This window comes from Phaseolus vulgaris, chromosome 3 (assembly GCF_000499845.2).
Source record: "Phaseolus vulgaris cultivar G19833 chromosome 3, P. vulgaris v2.0, whole genome shotgun sequence".
NCBI lineage: Eukaryota > Viridiplantae > Streptophyta > Magnoliopsida > Fabales > Fabaceae > Phaseolus > Phaseolus vulgaris.
This window is the reverse complement of record NC_023757.2, coordinates 23,457,657-23,477,144: the sequence shown is the minus strand read 5'-3', so window position 1 is coordinate 23,477,144 and position 19,488 is coordinate 23,457,657. Positions and strand designations below refer to the sequence as shown.

Here is a 19,488-nt window from a genome sequence, read left to right as displayed (position 1 = left end):
AAAAAGGACTCCACAAGAGAATTTAAAAACAGGTAAGAAAAGTTTAAAGAAAGAAAGTTAAACCAAAGTTGAATCAAGATGAAGACAAAACTATAAACAAGATAAACAATAAAAACATGTTTGAAGACTCAAAGAAACTTACTTAGACTTTAATTATGAAGTTTATGTTTAGAAATTGTCAAAGCATGAAGGATAAAATTCCACAATTATGAAAGTAATTTGTCACACAAATAGAATCTTTTTTTTTAGCAATTTGAATTTTGAAAGGTGAATGCAGTTAACTTTTCTTTGTTTTTATGGATTCAAAATTTCCATATTCTTTTTTATGCATATTTTTAATTCACTTTTCAATTTTTGAAAATGATATTGGATTGAGATTCAATTCATATGAACACTTGCATTCTATGTTCGGAATTAAATCAACCACTACTCAAACAACTTATATTTTTTTTTTTAGTTCTTCACAATTAAAATCAAAATAAGCATAATGGAATTAAGATGCCTAGAACAATAAGAACAAAATGAGTCAAACAAAAAGCAATGACAAATTTAAATGATAAAGATAACTCTTAAATCCGTGAATCTATTCACTGTTCTCCATCTAAAAATATGTACCTCCATTTTGTCCATTTTGTCCTAAAAAACAGATCTCACCCACGACTATTTTAAAAGATGATGGTCTAAGTAAACCAAGCTTAGTAGGAATAGAGGACAGGGGCTGCAACAACCTGTCATCCCTCCATTGTTGGGAGAGGGAGGTTTTCGTTACTTTGTGAAAAAAGTACCCTCCACTTTAGGACTCAAGAAACTCGGGCCTTCACTCAGATACCTCAGATAAACTCTCAACTTGGAGTGAGCAAACCTGCATTTTGCAATCAAAGCCCAACCCAAGGAAGCTACAATTTTATCCCACCACCATAGTTTGTTCATCTGCACAATTGATTTCCTTCTTCATATAAATCAATTTAGTTGTTATTCGGTATGCTCATCTTCTTTATGTGTACCAAAAATTCCTTCCTTTCTTTGATACACACCATCTTTTCCTTCGTGTCTGCTTTACAAAGGACAATTTACATGCAACTTCATATTGTTGACTCTTATAGCATCTAGTTCCTTTTCAAGCTTCCCACATCCAAAACTCTCACAAAACCATATCGTCTTCCCCACCTATTAAGTTTCTGACAAGAAACACCTCCCTTATTCTTCTTCATTCTTCTCCAGTGTTGGAATATCTTTGCCATATCTTTCTCACCAAAATTATTTAGAAAATAGGAGAAAAAAGGTTGTGAGGTTCCACCCGTCGCTAAGAACCATTGAGGTTTTTCACAAAGAGAATGAAAATCATATAAGAAATAAGATGATTTTAGTTAAAAAGAAACGGCATAAAACTAATTTTTGTTTCTCTTTCGGGATAATCTAATGTTTTAATACTCATTTGTTATTTCATAAAATTAACTTAAAACATTTAAACAATCAGCACTTGAGCTAATCCTTGAAAAAAATAGTTAATTGTAAACATTGCTACATTTTATTATTGAGTGTAAGAGAGTGTTCCACTTATACTCTCCCCTTTTGCTCCTAACGAAAAGAACCATAACATGAAGAGACCCAAAAATGAAGAGATTAGCATTGAATAACACACACTTATGTCCTCTAACTTTAACTTATAGTTTTAGCGTTTATAAATGAAGACATATTCCTCAATCCCCACCTCACGTAAATGACGACCACTTCACCTCCACACAGTTCAATACCTACTGTGGTGAAAAGAAAAAGTGCAAATTCAGATTTCATATATTTGTTTCCCATTTGATTCTTAAATTTGACCAAGTCTCTACATTCTAATTCATTCAAAAATTCGAATAAGATTAGGTTTATTATATAAGATGAAATTGCGCTAAATCAAAGAGTCAAAGGAAAACAAAAAAATCATTTAGGTTTCAAAGTTAAAACTAAATATTTGTTTGTATTATACGTTTTTCCATCCTTGTCGTTAGTTGCATCCGGTTGTGGTCCTGGAATTTAATTCCATCTGCCAAATAAAATTATTAGATATTTTGGGCGTGCTCTATTTCAGATATTTTTAAATTCTTTTATAAGAAATAATAAAAAAAAACGAAGTAATTAATATTTTAAAATTTAATAAGAAGTCGAAATATAATAAAAAAAACGGAGTAGAAGTAACTGGGAAATAAAGTTCGTTGGAAGAAAAGAAGAAAAAGAGAAGAAGAATGAAAGAAGGGTCCCAACAACTTCTTGGAAACAGCCAATTGTGATATGTGTACTAAGAAGATAATAAAAATATATATAGTAAAATAATAATATTAAGGATTCTAACGTGGTTATATAAAAATTATGGATTATGAATATATAATGCTAAAAAGAAAAAAGGATATTCTAAGTTTTATCTTTCTTGAACTAGCAAAACACGCTGAAAATGACAATAGGGAAAAGTCGTTATGCAGACGCATAGAACTCACACATGACTTGGTCAATTGCAGTGTCAATTTGGAAGTTTCCAAAGAAATTGTTTCATTAAGCCATTTTTCCTTTTCTTTTTTACTTTAATTTTCTGTCATTTTAAAATTATAAAACAATACTAACTATAACAAACTGAAAAAAGAAAAATACATAAAATAATATAAGTGATTTATTTGATTGGGCAAATATGTGATAACAACCTCAAAGCCGCCTTTATTGAGAAAAAAAGTAACAATATTAAAACGCGTGAATACGAAAGAGTGTCACTTTAAGTTCAAGATGGTTGACCTTTAATTTGTGAACAAAGAAGTTAAAACCGACTCATATCTCTCATCTGCAAATTCACTGAAACTCTCGTCACCGTCACCATGGAACACCGAACGCTACTACTCAGCCTCGGATCGGCCAAGGATCTAAAAAAAGTAAATTTCTTCTCCAAGATGGACGTGTACGCCGTCGTTTCGCTCTCCGGCGTTCAAAAGATTAAGACTCCCGTCGACAGAAACGGCGGCGCCAACCCCACGTGGAACGTAACCGAGAACATAACTATCAACGAATCGCTCGCACGCCAGAACCGCTTGACCCTCGAAATCAAGCTCCGCTGCGAGCGCAACCTCTCCACCGACAAGGAAATCGGCCAGGTCCTCGTCCCCGTCAAGGAGCTTCTCGACCAACCCGGTGACGGAAAATCCTTCCAGCATGTTAGTTACCAGGTCAGAAAACCCTCCGGCAAGCCCAAAGGAGCGCTCAGTTTTTCATACAAATTTAGCGAAAAAATCACAGCGCCCGGGAAAGAGTCAGCGCCGTCAGCGCCGGTGCTCTCGGTTGCTCACATGACAGAGCCGGTCACGGCTTATCCTGCTCCTTCTGTGGGGTCCACTTCTGCCTATCCAAGCGTGTATCCTCCTCCACCGCCGCTACAACATGCGGCCGGATATGCGTACCCTCCGCCGCCACAAGCGGGATATGCGTACGGTCCACAAGCGGCTTACGGATACGCGCCACAACCCGGGCACGGTTACCCTTCTGCTCCTGCTCAAAAAGCTGGGAAGAACAAATTTGGAATGGGATTGGGAGCGGGTTTGCTTGGAGGAGCATTGGGTGGGCTTCTAATCGGAGACATGATATCTGATGTTGGTTCTTGCGATGCTGGTGGATTTGATTTTTAATTTTTTTTTTACTACCTTTCTTTGTTTGCAGTATATATATAGTTTTTTTAGTATGTGAACTTTGAATATGGTTTTTGCAACAGTATACACTATTTTGTTACTTCTAGTTTGGTGTACAGGTGGTGTTTTCCTTGGCTAATTTTCCAAGTTTGGTTATGAATGTATGAGAGATCTTGTATAAGTGTTGTTATTTTTGTTTTTCGTTTAGGTTTTTGTTATCCTTGTACTTTTGGTAGTTCTCTCACATGTTAGTATGAACATGGGTAGGTACTTAAGTTGTGTTTCCATATTAGCATTATTATCTGTAGGTACTTCAAATTGTGTTTCATATTAATATTAGTATATATACTTAATTTATGTTTGCAAATTAACATTATTTTGTTTGTCATCATCCATTTCACTTTTGGGTAAATTCTTTGCAAAAAGATAATGTGAATTCATAAATGATATTAGAAATGGCAAATATATTAAGGAAAATGTAATAATTTATAGAGTTATAAACTTTGATGTAAGAAAAAATGACACCCATATATTAAATTTGGTAGAAGAATAATTTGAATGAGATGAAAAAATAGCATAGGTGTAAAATCAAACATTGTATTGGTAGTTGTTAGAGCGAGGATAATAATGCGTAATAATTAATTTATAGATTTATATTGCGTAATAATTTATTTATAGATTTATATTCATAGATAGGTTATAATTTGTAAATAATACTGAACTTATGACGAATAGTAATTTGTAATGTTGAATTATATATATATATATATATATATATATATATATATAATAAGTTATGGATAAATTTGAAATTTTTTTATAGTGATAATAAATGTAAATAATAGTGACAATCAATTTCCTTAAATATATAATTTTGTTTTGAAGTAGCACGAGTATTGCTCATTTATGATGTTCTTAAGATCATCTTTGAAGGAGTTAAATCATGATACTAATATTTTGAAGAGATAACAAAGAAAATAAATGAAAATCAAGCATGTATCATAATTGAAACTTCAAAGTTTAATGTATTGGAGCTAGTGACTCCCCCAAGTGGGCAATGCAATGTCATGAAAGTGATATATATATTTTGGTCATATTTGTTCAAGATAACACTTAACATTGAATTTTTAAAATTTTCTATTGAAAATTGTAAAAAGAAAGCACGATAATTTTTTTTGAAAATTTTATATAGTATCGGTATTCTATATTTATATAGATGATAAAATATTCTGTTAGAAAATATTTGTGTAACAATTCAAATTTATACTCTAGGATTTACATATATTACAGTTGCTGTTATATAATTAAAATTAACAAAAAGTTTTTAAGAAAAAAACAATATTAAATAGTTATATATCAATTTTTAGTTTTTATCTCATAAAAAAAATCATTTTATATTTATATATTTAAGAATAATTCATAAATTCATAGTTAATGGTTCTGATTTATCTCAAGACTGTTTTTCATTATCTATATTGTTAAATTAAATATTGTACCGATTAGTCATCGGACGTCGTTGATCACTAGTAATGATGGGGCCACGTAAGATGGGTCCCACGAGCAGCGTGGGCCAGTGCCTTGTAAGGCACGTGGGCCAAAGTGTCGAGGAGTGGTCAGGCGTCGATCACCAGGATGTACTGATGTGTTCTCGACAGTATTGTGAGGACAATGAGAGATCGGACATTGGTGACTCAAACAGTAGAGCTGGGCCATAAAGGTGGACCACAAACCACACACCAGTTATCAGCTAGGGAGAAGCCTAGGTCACGAGGGTCCATGCGTGTGGTGTGGATGACGCGTTCAGGCGTAACACAAGTAAAGAGCCACTGGAAAAGATACGACCTGTGAGGGTCACGTTCCAGGGGTGAGCTGCATGCATGCATGGCACGTGAACAGCTAGGGTGCTCCCAAGACAGGTGACCCCAGAGATCAGGTGCACGAGGAGGCATCCAGGTGGTCACCCTGTCAGAGGTTGCACTCTAGTTAGGGAACCCCACGCGCTAGGTTGCCCTAAGAGTGGGTAACAGTAGCGTTGGGGCCCATCCCCTCAGAAAGTCTATTTTGGGTAGCGAAAACAGTGGAAACCCTAGGCTATATAAAGAGAAGTAACAAACTTAGTAAGGAACGATATTCATTTGCGCCGCTTAACACACATAGTGACACAGAGCTTTTACGCTTAACAGTTTGGTGTTTCCTAGTCCTAAGATTGACTTGAGCGTCAGAGTGCAAACGACCTTTAGGGTGCCCTTTGTCTTTGTGATTTCTGGTGCTTGATTGAGAGAGAGACACGAACGAAGGCACAGAGAATCAGGCGTAGGAGTATCGTGAGACGTGCAAAGACAACTGAGTCAACCGGTAGGAACAAATATCTAGTGCGATTTTAGAGAATTTTAAGCTTTCTATCTTGTTCTTTGTTCATCTTTGTAATGAATAAACAACAACATAATAACCAAACGTATAATAACCAAACATAACAAAGTCTCATAGTGAAACGAAAATAAATCTTTCTAACTTAGAAGAATTTACAAGAAAACAATAACAAATAAACAACAATAACACATTACCAAAATTACAAATAAAGACACCAAATAACATATCACCAAAATTTTGTGTAAAACTCCTCAAAACAAAAGTAAAAACCATAGATCATTAAGACCTGAGAAATAACTCCTATATGATCAATAAATAGTAAGTTAAATACAAAAATATTGTTAACATCTAGTCAAACAACAAAACAACTAATCTTACAAATAGATAACATGAAAGATGAAAATATACCAACAGAATATTAATTTTGTTTTATTAATTATTTTACTATTTTTATTTTTATTTTTCATTTTATTATAGTAATAAGATATATTTATAAATATTTAATTGTTATATCTTACATATCGATTTAAAATATAATTAATTATTTTTTGTAAAATTAATTATTAATTATTAAATTATTTTATTTTATAAAATATTAAATTATTTTATTTATTATTATAATATTATTTATTTAATTATTTATCGTATTATAATTTTAAATTAAATATTTTATTATATTTATTTAAATATAAAATCTATTAATCTACCAACACTACAAGAAAATCATGCAATAGAAACCAATTTTTAGAGACCAAAATAATTAGTTGCAATAGTAACTAAACTAGAGACCATTTTAGAAACTAAAAAAACAAATTGGTTTCTAAATTAGTTTCTATTATTGTTAAATAGTTTCTAAATTGGTATCTAATTAGCAACCAATGTTTTAACTACCAATTATTTAGTTTCTAAATTTGGTAGCAAAAACATTGGTTGCTAATTAGATACCAATTTAGAAACTATTTAATAATAATAGAAACTAATTTAGAAACCAATTTGTTTTTTTAGTTTCTAAACTGGTCTCTAATTTAGTTACTATTGCAACTAATTATTTTGGTCTCTAAAAATTGGTTTCTATTTCATGATTTTCTTATAGTGAAATGATCAATTATGTATTTAATGATAATTAATTATATAGTGATAAAAAATTTATTCACACAGTACGAGTGAAATTTGTACCGACCAATCCTCGGGCTTCATTGACCGCTAGTAATGATGGGGCCAAGTAAGCTGGGTACCACGAGCGGTGTGGGACCAGTGTCCTACAAGGCACGTGGGCCAGGGTGCCGAAGAGCGGTCGGGTGCCAATCACCAGCATGTACTGACGTGTCCTCGACAGTATAGTGAGGGCGATGAGAGATCGGACATCGGTGACAGACTACGCACCAATTATCAGTGAGGAAGAAGCCTAGATCACGAGGCGCCCATGCGTGTGGTGTGGATGACGCATTCAGGCGTGACACAAGTAAAGAGCCAATGGGAAAGATACGACCTGAGAAGGTCACGTTCCAGGGCGATCTACGCGCATGGCACGTGAGCAACTAGAGCACTCCTAGGACGGGTGACCCTAGAGATCAGTTGCACGAGGTGGCATCCAGGCGGTCATCCCGTCAGAGGTTGCACTCCAGTAAGGGAGCCTCACATGCTAGATTACCCCAAGAGTGGGCGATAGTGGCGCTAAGGCATACCCTCAGTAAACCTAATTATGGTTAGCGGAAACAGTGGAAACCCAAGAGTATATAAAGGGGAGTAATAGACATAACAAGGTACGCTATTCATTTGCGTTGCTTAACACACACAGTGACACAGAGTTTTAGAGTTATCATTTTTGGTGTTTCCTAACCCTAAGATTGACTTGAGTGTCGGAGTGCAAACGGCCTCTAGGGCGCCCTTTGTCTTTGTGTTTTCAGGTGTTCAATCGGAAGGAAATTACGAGTGAATGCAGGGATTCTTGGGCGTAAGATTGTCGTAGGCGCACGAGGACGTTTCCGGTCAACCGGCAGGAACATTTGGCGCCCACCTTGGGAAACGATCTAAAACACTATCCCACCAGCAAGAACCAAAAAGATTAAGAAGATGAAAAATACTAGACAAGGACCCGTTGCACCGAACGGGGGCGAAACCCTCACTTGCAACAGATTATGGATACGATGCAAACCCTCCAAGAATAGGTGGTTGCGTCGAGAGCGAATCAAGAGCGCATCCAGGCAGATTTGGAGGCGTTGCGAGCAACAAATGAAGAACTGCACTGATCCAATGAGGAGTTGCGCCAGGATCTACAGAACCAGGCAGGGGAACGTGAGGTGGAAGAACAGGAAGCCACAACGCCACCCACGGAGTTCCCAATGCCGTTTTCGCAGGCGATAATGGACGTTGTAATACCAGCTACGTTCGTGGGTCCTAAAGCCACCTTCACGGGTGTAGAGGACCCTGAGGCTCACCTCACGGCCTTCCATACCCAAATGATGTTGATTGGGGGCTTTGACGCGGTGTGATGCAAGTTGTTCATGAGCACCCTGGTAGGAACGACGATGGAGTGGTTCATCAGTCTCCCAAATGGCCACATAACATCATTCGCGCAGCTGACCAAGTTGTTCAGGGAACAATGCATCACGAATCGCGTTCCCCCACCGGTCTCTTATGATCTTTTTTACGTAAGACAGTATCAGGGAGAGTCCTTAAAAGAATTCCTCAATCGCTTTGGAGCCCAGGTGGTGAGGTTGAACATCAAGCACGAAACAATGATGGTGCACGCGTTCAGAAAGGGCATAGTACTGGGGCCTTTCAACGAATCGCTCATCAGAAACCACCCTAAAATGTTTGGAGAAATAAGGCGTCGGGCGGTGGCTCACATCGCTGCAGAGGGTGAAGTCAATGAGAAGCGAACGTGCGTGGTTCCCACATGCCCATGTGCACCAGGTCGACCTCAACCCCTAAGGGTACATGAGGCAACGACAGAGAAGAAGACCCACACAAAGCAGCAGCCCTACCAACCAAGGAAGCCCCAAACCAAGGGGTTGCAAGGGAGAATGTGCCGCCAAGGCACAACTTCGTGGTAGAGTTAAAAGACCTCATCGCTATCCCTAATATAGCGGAGAGGCTGAAGGTGCCCCCCAAGACTGACAAGAAGCTCGGGCTCAACAAGAACGTCTGGTGTGAATTCCACCAAGCGTTTGGCCACCCCATACGTAACTGTTTGGCACTGGGACACCAGCTAGACGAGTTGGTGAAGAACAGTTTCCTGAGAGATTACTTGCAGGAAACTCAGGGTGCCGAGGATGTGGCAGCAACGGGGGGTGACCAGGGGCATGAAATTCTCGTGCATGGTTAAATCCATACCATTGCAGGAGGTTTCTCAGGAGAAGGTTGTACCGCTTCTCAGCGGAAGAAGTACGCACGGGCGGTGATGTCGGTGAAAGCACCAAGGGCAGACGATGCCTTTGATGTCGACCTTACCTTCACTAAGGCCGACCTCCAAGATGTCGTTCCCCATGATAACGATTCGGTGGTGATTTCAATAGTGACTACTGGGAGGAAGGTGCACTGAGTACTGGTGGATCGGGGGAGTTCAGCAGACGTAATATTCTGGACGACTTTCAACAAGCTGCAGTTGTCCCCTGATACATTAAGGACTTACATGGGTTGTCTGTACGGTTTCGCGGGAGACCAGGTAAAGGTGCGTGGATACATAGAGTTGAGGACCACCTTCACAAGCGGTACCGCATCCCGCACGGAAAAACATTAGGTACCTTGTCATTAATGCCCCTTCCGCTTATAACGTGCTGCTAGGTAGACCATCGTTGAACAGGTTGGGAGCAGTACCGTCGACAAGGCACATGAAGATGAAGCAACCTGACTTGGCGGGAAAGGTGATCACCATCAAGTTAGATCAGGAGCCAAGAGGTGTTATGAGAATAACCTCAAGACAAAGAGAGAGGGGGGGGGGGGGTATTCATGGTCACTACGCCGCCCTCGCACTCAGAAGAGGTCGCCCAGACGGGGACCAATCGCGCTGAGATCGCCCGGGGGGGGGGGGGGGTGGCCGAGTGCAGAGATTAATACCCACTGTCACCACTCGGGAACAAAGTAAAGAATGGGCGACCAAAGCAGAGATCACCCGGGCGGAGATTGCCTGGGAAAAGCAACCTGAGCCAGCAGGGGAGGGTAGGGGAAAAAGAGATTGGAGGAAGAGTCTTCAAGCTCGACAAAGCTCTCGACCAAGCGACACATAATTAGATTGTCGAGGTAATAGCACGGCACTCGGATGCCTTTGCATGGTCCGCCTCGGACATGCCTGGCATAGACCCAGACTTCCTGTGCCACCGCCTCACCATGGACCCCAAGGTCAGGTCTGTCCGCCAGAGAAGAAAGAAGTTCAACGAAGAGAAGCGACCGATCATTAAGGAAGAGACGAAAAAGTTGTTGAGCGCCGACCACATAAGGGAGATCCAGTACCCTGAGTGGTTGGCCAACGCGGTCTTGGTGAAGAAGGCCAACGGGAAGTGGAGAATGTGTGTTGACTTTACCGACCTCAACAAAGCGTGCCCGAAGGACTCCTATCCTCTACCAAGCATCGACGCCTTGGTAGACAGTGCCTCGGGCTGCAAGATGCTCAGCTTCTTGGATGCTTTTTCTGGGTACAACCAGATCAAGATGCACCCCAGGGACGAGTGCAAGAGAACGTTCACGACAGATCTATCTTGTTACTGCTACACAGTGATGCCCTTTGGGCTAAAGAACGCGAGCGCCACCTACCAGAGGCTTATGGACAAAGTGTTAGCGCCCATGTTAGGGCGAAATATGCAATCCTACATGGACGACATGGTGGTAACCTCACATTCGAAAGAATAACACGTTGTTGACTTGGAAGAGCTATTTACGACAATAGCCAAGTACCGGCTTAAGTTGAACCCTGAGAAATACGTGTTTTGAGTCGAGGCAGGGAAGTTTTCTGGGTTTCTTGCTCACGGAACGCGGGATAGAAGCAAACCCAGAAAAGTGTGCTGCGATATTGGGGATGAGGAGCCCAACTTCCGTGAAGGAGGTGCAACAGCTGATAGGGCGCATGGCCGCCTTGTCCAAATTCGTATCAGCTGGAGGGGACAAGGGCCATCCCTACTTCCAGTGCCTAAGGAGGAACAGCAGGTTCATGTGGACCCAAGAGTGTGAAGAGGCGTTTTGCAAGTTGAAGGAGTACCTAGCCAGCCCTTCAGTCCTGTGCAAGCCACAACCAACCACACCTCTTCGTCTGTATTTTGCGGTAACTAACAGAGCGATCAGTTCAGTTCTTGTCCAGGAACAGGACCAGGTTCAGAAACCAATATACTTCGTGAGCAAGGTATTGCAAGGACCTGAGGTAAGGTACCAGGAACTAGAGAAGGCGGCCCTGGAGGTGGTATTCTCGGCGAGAAGGCTTCGTCACTACTTCCAGAGTTTTACTGTGGTGGTGATGACAAATCTACCCATTCACAAGGTCCTACAGAAGCCGGATGTGGCGAGAAGAATGGTGCGCTAGGCGGTGGAACTATCAGAGTTCGACATCCAGTATGAGCCCATAGGCCCTACCAAAGGCCAAGTTTACGCAGACTTTGTGGTAGAACTCTCCTCTCAGTATGAACACCAAGAGGAGTCCAATTTCCGGTGGGTTCTCTCTATAGATGGGTCCTCTAACCAACAAGGTAGTGGAGCCGGCGTCATTTTGGAGGGACTAAATGGGTTGTTGATTGAGCAAACCCTACGGTTTGCCTTCAAAGCAAGCAACAATCAAGCGGAGTACGAGGCCCTGATCGCAGGCATGTTGTTGGCCAAGGAGATGGGCGTGCGAAGTCTTTTGGCGAAAAGTGACTCATTGTTGGTCGCAGGTCAAGTGACTGGAGAATATCAAGCCAAGAACCCTCAAATGGCAGCGTACCTAAGGTACGCCCAAACTTTGAGGGGGTCCTTCGTGATGTTTGAGCTATTACACATTCCCAGGGACCAGAATGCCAAAGCTGACTTGCTAGCCAAGCTCTTCAGCTCAGGCAAGGGGAGCAGACAGAGGATCGTCATACAGGAGACCCTTAAGACACCGCGAACCTTCATAGCAGATAACATGGTAGGGGTTCATCAGGTCAGCACTTCGAGAGGAAGAGCAAGGAGTCATCAGTCACTGACTCAAGAGACACTAAGAGCGCCCCGAATAGGCGCATACCCGGTGTTGGGGGAGGAGATCGCAAGGCAAGTGTGCCAGGTTGAACGAGGAGAAACTTGGATGACGCCTTACAAACGCTACCTGGCTGATGGGATACTTCCTCTAGAACCCGCAGAAGCCAGAAAAATAAAGAAAAATGTTGCCAAGTACACTTTCGTTGACAAGGAGTTGTTCAGACACGGATTCACGCACCCGATCTTAGTATGTGTAAGCACAGACCAATGCACACGTATAATGGAAAAACTCCATGAAGGGATATGTGGGAGTCACATCGGTGGACGATCTCTAGCGTCAAAGGCTATTTGTGCGGGATACTATAGGCCCACGATAAGAGAAGACTGCACAAGGTACGCTCAGCAGTGCAAACAGTGTCAGCAACATGCTGATTGGCACAAGGCGCCACCAGAGGAGCTCAGGTCGATTTATAGCCCTTGGCCATTCCATACGTGGGGAATCCTGGGGCCTTTCCCTTTGGCGGTAAAGCAGATGAAATACCTCATGGTCGCCATAGAGTACTTCACGAAGTGGATCGAGGCTGAGCCCGCGGCCCAGATCACGGCTCACAAGGTTACTCACTTCGTATGGAAAAACATAGTGTGCCGTTTTGGGGTGCCGAAGCGCTTGTTGTCTGATAATGGCACGCATTTTGCGAGCCAACAACTGGGAAAGCTATGCTCGGAGGTTGGAATAAAGCAGGTTTTTGCGTCAGTCAAGCACCCCCAGACAAATGGGAAAGTCGAGTCTGCCAACAGATTCTTGGTCAGAGGCTTGAAGAGAAGGCTGAAGAAGGCCAAAGGAGCCTGGGCAGAGGAGGCTCCTAGGATTGTGTGGGCTTACCACACCAGTTCACCACCAGAGAGACACCTTTCAGCTTGGTGTACGAGTTGGACGCAATGATTCTGGTAAAGATCCAGGAGAGCTCGCGACGCTTCCAGAACTTCGTGGATGAAGAATCCAACGAAGAAAGAAGGGTGAACCTGGACCTCCTGGACGAGGCCAGGGAGGAAGCGAGAATTAAAGCCGAAGCCTTAAAGAGAAGGGTGGAGTATAAGTACAGTTCCAAGTTGAAGCCACGTCAATTCCAAGTCGCTGACTTGGTGATGCGGAAGGCCCACCCGTACCAGTTAGAGAACAAGTTATCCCCCAAGTGGATTGGTCCTTTCATAGTGACTGAGGCCCTTGGGAATGGAGCATACATGCTTGAGACATTGGAAGGGGCCCGATTCCTCGTACATGGAACGCGACCAACCTCAAGTTTTATTACAGTTAAATTTTTGAACATTGTACACGATTCTAAGGGGACACTCTTTTTCACTTCAAGGGGTTTTTTAATGAGGTCACCCAATAAAGTTCGATCGAAACATGTATGTTCTCGAATGTTTTTGTGAAATGCAGTTAGAAACCCTTCACCTTGGTGTTAGAGGTATCGAGAGGGAGTAGTAGTTTTATGCAATCAACTTGAGTTGGAAAGGGAATAGACACTTTTCTAGAATTGGATAAATGTTCTTGATTCAAGAACTCACCAAAACTAGAGCCACCACACCAAAACTCATATGGAAGTCCATTTCTTGTCAATTGAACCGATTAAAATGCATAAGAATTCAAATGAACCGATTAAAATGCCTAACAATTGAAATGCACCGAACAAAAGCAAGAAAGAAGGAAGATGAACCAATTATATTCAGCAAAGAATAAGATGAACCGACCAAAACATGAAATAAAGCTAAAGCACCGAATACAATTGCAAGAAAGAACCTAAGACATGTTTTAAGAGTTCATATGGACATAGAGATGAAAGAAATAGACGGAAAAGAGAGAAGACTTATGTGGTTGAAGAACTTGGTTGATGAACATGCCACTTGAAGTGTGAATGCTCCAAGATAAGTGTGAATTGCCGCCACTTGAGGAACCAAGGCACTCAAGATGAGACTAGGAAGAGGAGAAGGCAAATTCTCACTCACTCAACTCACCAATTTGGGAGAGTTTCATTACTTCAAAAATCAATTCTATTATTTGAAGGACCTAAGCCCTCCTTTTATAGGAGCAAGGACCGGTCATGAGGCTTACAAAGCTTGCACCACAAGGTAACCAAAAGTCCCTTTCATGCTACTCACTTCTAACGCCTATAGTGAGACATGAAAAGTCACCTTCTAGAAAATTCTAAAATAATGCCTAAAGATGCTTTACAAAATAGGTATCTAATGTTTCCCTCTAAGCACCTTCCTAAAAACTATATATTTAAACATTCTACTTTTTATACAAAAGACACTATAAAAAGAGAAAACATTCTACCACTACTTCCTAATTCTTTAAACTTGCTCCTTGTAAGCCTTTGAGGTAAGCTAATGTCTTCTTGAGCTTCTTCAACTTCGGCCTCTACCTCCTCTTGATCTTGATCTTCGGCCTCTACCTCTTCTTGATCTTGATCTCCATCAGAGGGGCACCGTGGAGATGGGGGCAGACGGAGCAGGAGGAAGGGCAACAGTGGCAGAGACGGGGGTGGAAGAAGCAGAGGCACTTGCGGCCCCAAGCACCCCTGGACGACGAGCAAGAGCATTGGCAAGCCTCGCCCGTTTTTCCTTGTTCAGCACCATACCTGCACCAAGATCAGAATCTAAAGGGTCAGTGAAACAATTCAGAGTAAGCATATGAACATGGAGGGGCAGGGTATGCAAGTAAAGCAGAGAAGTTCATAATGTGCAAGCTAACCAAAACACCCAAAGTGAGGTGAGAAAGGAGCATAGGCTAGTACTGATATAGCCCTCAAGATTAGAAGGGTTGAACTCGTGTTTGATCAATTGGGTGGTGTTGAACACCGCCCCTAGACTCGCGAAGACCTGGCAGAGCTCGCGGTCATGAGGAGTCAGTTCCTCGAGAGTCCTCGGCTTCTTGACCCAATAGAGTGGGAAGCCACCCAGAAGAGTGCGGTCGTAGTCATTGCAACATACCTTGAGGAATTTCCCCTTGAAGACCTTGTACAAATGTTGAAACAGGGTGAGGAGAACTCTCCCTGCCACCCTGTTGAAGCTCACCCAAAGGTTTTTTACCCGGACTCTTGGCCTCAAAGAAGTAGAGGAAGACGTCTACAAAGGGGGTATGCCCGAAATGGTTGCAAAGGATGCCAAAAACCCTTAAGAAGGCCCAATTGTTCGGATGCAGTTGTGCAGGGGCCACGTTTATCTCAGTCAGGAGAGCCCGCTCAAATCCCGTAAGCGGCAAACGAAGTTTGACCCATTTGAAGACGGTGGCATAAAGAAAAAAGAAGGGTTCCCCGTTGTTCGCGCGTTCGTCAGCGCACACGGGTTCGCCCACAACACTTGTACAGACACATAAGCATCGCACTCTCGCCCAAACACGCGGAGCATATGAGTGGCATCGTCCTCCCTATGTTTCATCACGTCCTAACTGGAAGTGAGAGCAGAAGTCTCTGCAAGGAGGTCCTCGGAGGCCCAGGGGTAGAGGGCCCTGTAATCTACTTGGGGAGGAGTGTTTGAAGTTGTTTTAGTTCTAGCCATCTGAAAGGGAGTCAAAGAGGGAGAAGAAAAGAAGGTTCAGTGGAAGATGGAGGAAAAACCCAGGAAACCCAGAAAAACCTAAAATAAGGACACAGCGCAAGTGTGGGCCAAGGTGTCAATCACCAGGATGTACTGATGTTTTCTCGACAGTATTGTGAGGACGATGAGAGATCAGACATCGGTGACTCAAACAGTAAAGTTGGACCATAAAGGTGGACCCCAAACCACACACTAATTATCAGCTAGGGAGAAGCTTAGGTCACGAGGGTCCATGCGTGTGGTGTGGATGCCGCGTTCAGGCGTAACACAAGTAAAAAGCCACTGAAAAAGATACAACCTGTGAGGGTCACATTCCAGGGGTGAGCTACATGCATGGCACATGAACAGCTAGGGCGCTCCCAAGACGGGTGACCCCAGAGATCAGGTGCACGAGGAGGCATCCAGATGGTCATCCCGTAAGAGGTTGCACTCCAGTTAGGGGACCCCACGCGCTAGGTTGCCCTAAGAGTGGGTAACAGCGGCGCTGGGGCCCACCCCTCAGAAAGTCTATTTTGGGTAGCGGAAACAGTGGAAACCCTAGGCTATATAAAGAGAAGTAACAAACTTAGTAAGATACGCTATTCATTTGCGCTGCTTAACACACACAGTGACACAGAGCTTTTACGCTTAACAGTTTGGTGTTTCCTAACCCTAAGATTGATTTGAGCGTTGGAGTGCAAACGGCCTCTAGGGCTTTCAGGTGTTCAATCGGAAGGAAAGCACGAGTAAACACAAGAATTCTTGGGCGTAAGATTGTCGTAGACGCACGAGAACGTTTCCGGTCAACTGACAGGAACAAAAGTTAAAAAAGAAAATCATCTAAATTTTCGTGTCTATTCTTTTTGTTTTTAAAGTTTTTTCTTTTTATCTTCTTACACAGTATATTCACACTTTTTGTCACTTGAATTGTTCTCTCCGTTCACCTTAGTTTTGGTCGTTTTATTCTGTAGAAAATTTGTACATATAATATAACTTCTATTAAAAAAATAATTAGAAATTTGCATGAAAATATATTTTTTGTAAAAAGATTTGAAAATTAGAAGGCGAATAATTTTTTTTAAAATTTAACCTATTTTCGTAAGAATGTACCAAAGTTATTGCAAAAATTTCAAGAGCAGCACCAGCAGTATTATTAAACACCAAATTCACTTTGAGGCTCATGCTTGAAGTGTACCTATTGGTAAGCTTTGAATAACGAAGTTGCTATCTCCGAGAGAGAAAGAAAGAAAAATTATTGTATATATAATTTTATTTCATGGAATTATGTTTTTTTATTTAGATCTATGAAATTAAAAGTGTTTTTAAAGTTTTTAAATTCATACTTTGTAATATAACTTATTTAAATTTATTTTTTAGAACTAAATCTATCTGTAATACTATTATATTTTCTAACTTTATTTAGATTTTATGCAAAATAACTTATGATTATTTATATGTGAATATTAGATATAAAATGTTAACATTTTAAATGAATACAATATTTAAATTTATAAAAATAATAAAAAACCAACCACATAGAGATAGCTATTAGTTGATTGAATGGGCCGAAGACAGCAACCCAGACCCAAAGAAATCCATGTTCTAGTTCGTAGGCCATTTTGGGCCTTGGTGTATTTTCTAGGCATTAGTCTTTTTCATATTCTGAACTCTTATCTGTTGCGAAAAGAAAACCAAAAACCCTAATCTCGCTGTAAAACCCTAGAAGGAGGGAGCGAGAGTGAAAGAGGAAGATGAGACCTTTAGATGAGAAGGAGACGAGCGTAGTGTTCGAGAAGCTCTTCAAATTCGTCGGAAACAACCTCAAGAATATCGTCGAAAACCCCTCTCACGAGGGCCCTGACGCCAACCCTGGCCGCTACTGCTTCCGCCTCCACAAGAACAGGATATTCTATGCCAGCGAATCGCTCGTCAAGCGCGCCACCAACGTCGCCCGTCCCAACCTTGTCTCTCTCGGCACCTGCATCGGCAAGTACACCCACGGCGGCAGCTTCCATCTCACCGTCCAGGCCCTCAACTTGCTCGCCGCCAACGCCAAGCACAAGGTATGGCTCAAACCGCAGTCTGAGATGTCTTTCTTGTACGGAAACCACGTTCTGAAGAGCGCGTTGGGCAGAATCACGGATAACATCGCCGCCGGTGACGGGGTTGTCGTATTTTCCATGGCGGATGTGCCGTTGGGTTTTGGTGTCGCCGCGAAGTCTACGCAGGATTGCAGAAAGTTGGATCCCAATGGCATCGTTGTTCTGCACCAGGCCGATGTAGGAGAGTACTTGAGGATGGAGGATGAGCTTTGATGCGTTTTCTAAACGGTTTTTTTTGTTGCATTTTGAATTTCATGAAATTATATCATATTTGATATTATATGTATTTAATCCCTGGCCTTTGAGATTGCTTATCAGATTCCTCTGTGGTGCCCGGATGTTATATTGTGATTGAGGATCAGTGTGATTTGCTGTTTCGAGGAGTAATTTTTAGGGGAAAGTAATTAATGGAGGGACTAGTTTTGTCTTTACTTTGTTATTTTGTAGTTTCTTTGAAGAGAAAAATATATATGAATTGAAAAAATATGAGTCTGTTCAGTGGACAAACAGCTTGTGGAACCAAAGCAGCTAAAGTTACTTGCTTATTGTTTGCTGTGTTTTAATTCCAGATTCGTCTGGGTCTCATAAGACCTTTCATGTATCACTGTACCCGTTGTAATCATATCATTTCTCACATTTATTGTTATAGTTGACTACCAGATGATAATGTAGTGACTGTAGGTTTTGATAAGAGCTTTGCCAAATTAATGACTGTAGGTTTTGTTTCAATTTCTTAGAACAAGTCAGTTCTGTAGAGTTTCTCCCATGAGTGACTTGTTCACAACCAGGTCCTGATATCAGAACAGCACAATGTCATATCCCTAATTTTTGTATTGTTTTATTATGCAATTGTACAAAAGAAAAATGTGTTTTTATTCTTTCCAGCAGCTGCTGTTTTGATTGGTTAGCAGCTGTTAACACAAGGAAGAAAAAAATCGGGAGGAGCTGTCTATAAACAAAAGGTGTGTTTTAATCTAGAACATGCTTAATCCGATTCTCACAGATATATGGATATGCTATAGCTATATTGGACCTTGCAATAGTTGATCCAAAGTTTTCAACTTATCTTCTGCTCCATTCATTTTGGCATTGCTTTTCATAATTAACTTTGTGGTCTAACACGACTCCTTAAAACTTTCAGTACTTTCATGCACCACCTTTTGGGATTTAACATCACTAGAAGGTTTGAATGTTTAATACTCTTCATCTATATTTGATATTCAGCACTTAAGAATTATCAGGTCATTACATAATAACAACAATATTTACTTCACACACCTGATCTGATATTAGTTTTCCTTCGCCTCCAAAGTTTCAATGGAGAATCTTTGATTTGATATGTAGGTGAACAATACATTGTCATTTTTTATTTTTTTTTGTAGTTATTTTGTAATTTCTTTAAATTTGTTATCTAAGGTAACAAATTCAAAATCATGAGACATCCTGATCGATCGATATCATTTTTATACTCAAGCTTTATACAAATGAAACCAATACCTTCCTTGAACTTTGAAATTTTCTTGAATACCAACGTCCAGTGTAATTGTGCTAAAATTCAATGCACGACACTGAGCTTTGTTTTTTACTTCATTTGTAGACCATCCTAATAAAACCTAATAAATAAGGTCTATCTTTATTGCATTTTT

At 41.0% G+C, this 19,488-nt stretch overlaps 2 protein-coding genes across 2 annotated transcripts; both read left to right on the top strand.

Annotated features, from left to right (window-relative positions):
* Nucleotides 1-2,701: 2,701 nt before the first annotated feature.
* LOC137806894 (protein SRC2-like) lies at nucleotides 2,702-3,831 on the top strand. Its single transcript, XM_068607260.1, has one exon. The coding sequence runs from the start codon at nucleotides 2,850-2,852 to the stop codon at nucleotides 3,648-3,650; it is 801 nt and encodes a 266-aa protein (XP_068463361.1). The 5' UTR covers nucleotides 2,702-2,849; the 3' UTR covers nucleotides 3,651-3,831.
* Nucleotides 3,832-17,395: 13,564 nt separating this feature from the next.
* LOC137806893 (uncharacterized) lies at nucleotides 17,396-18,488 on the top strand. The gene has a single exon (XM_068607259.1). The coding sequence runs from the start codon at nucleotides 17,492-17,494 to the stop codon at nucleotides 18,053-18,055; it is 564 nt and encodes a 187-aa protein (XP_068463360.1). The 5' UTR covers nucleotides 17,396-17,491; the 3' UTR covers nucleotides 18,056-18,488.
* Nucleotides 18,489-19,488: the final 1,000 nt, after the last annotated feature.

Bases quoted from the DNA above. Each gene is read 5' to 3' on its own strand.
- LOC137806894 (XM_068607260.1), top strand. From the start codon at position 2,850: ATGGAACACCGAACGCTACTACTCAGCCTCGGATCGGCCAAGGATCTA.
- LOC137806893 (XM_068607259.1), top strand. From the start codon at position 17,492: ATGAGACCTTTAGATGAGAAGGAGACGAGCGTAGTGTTCGAGAAGCTC.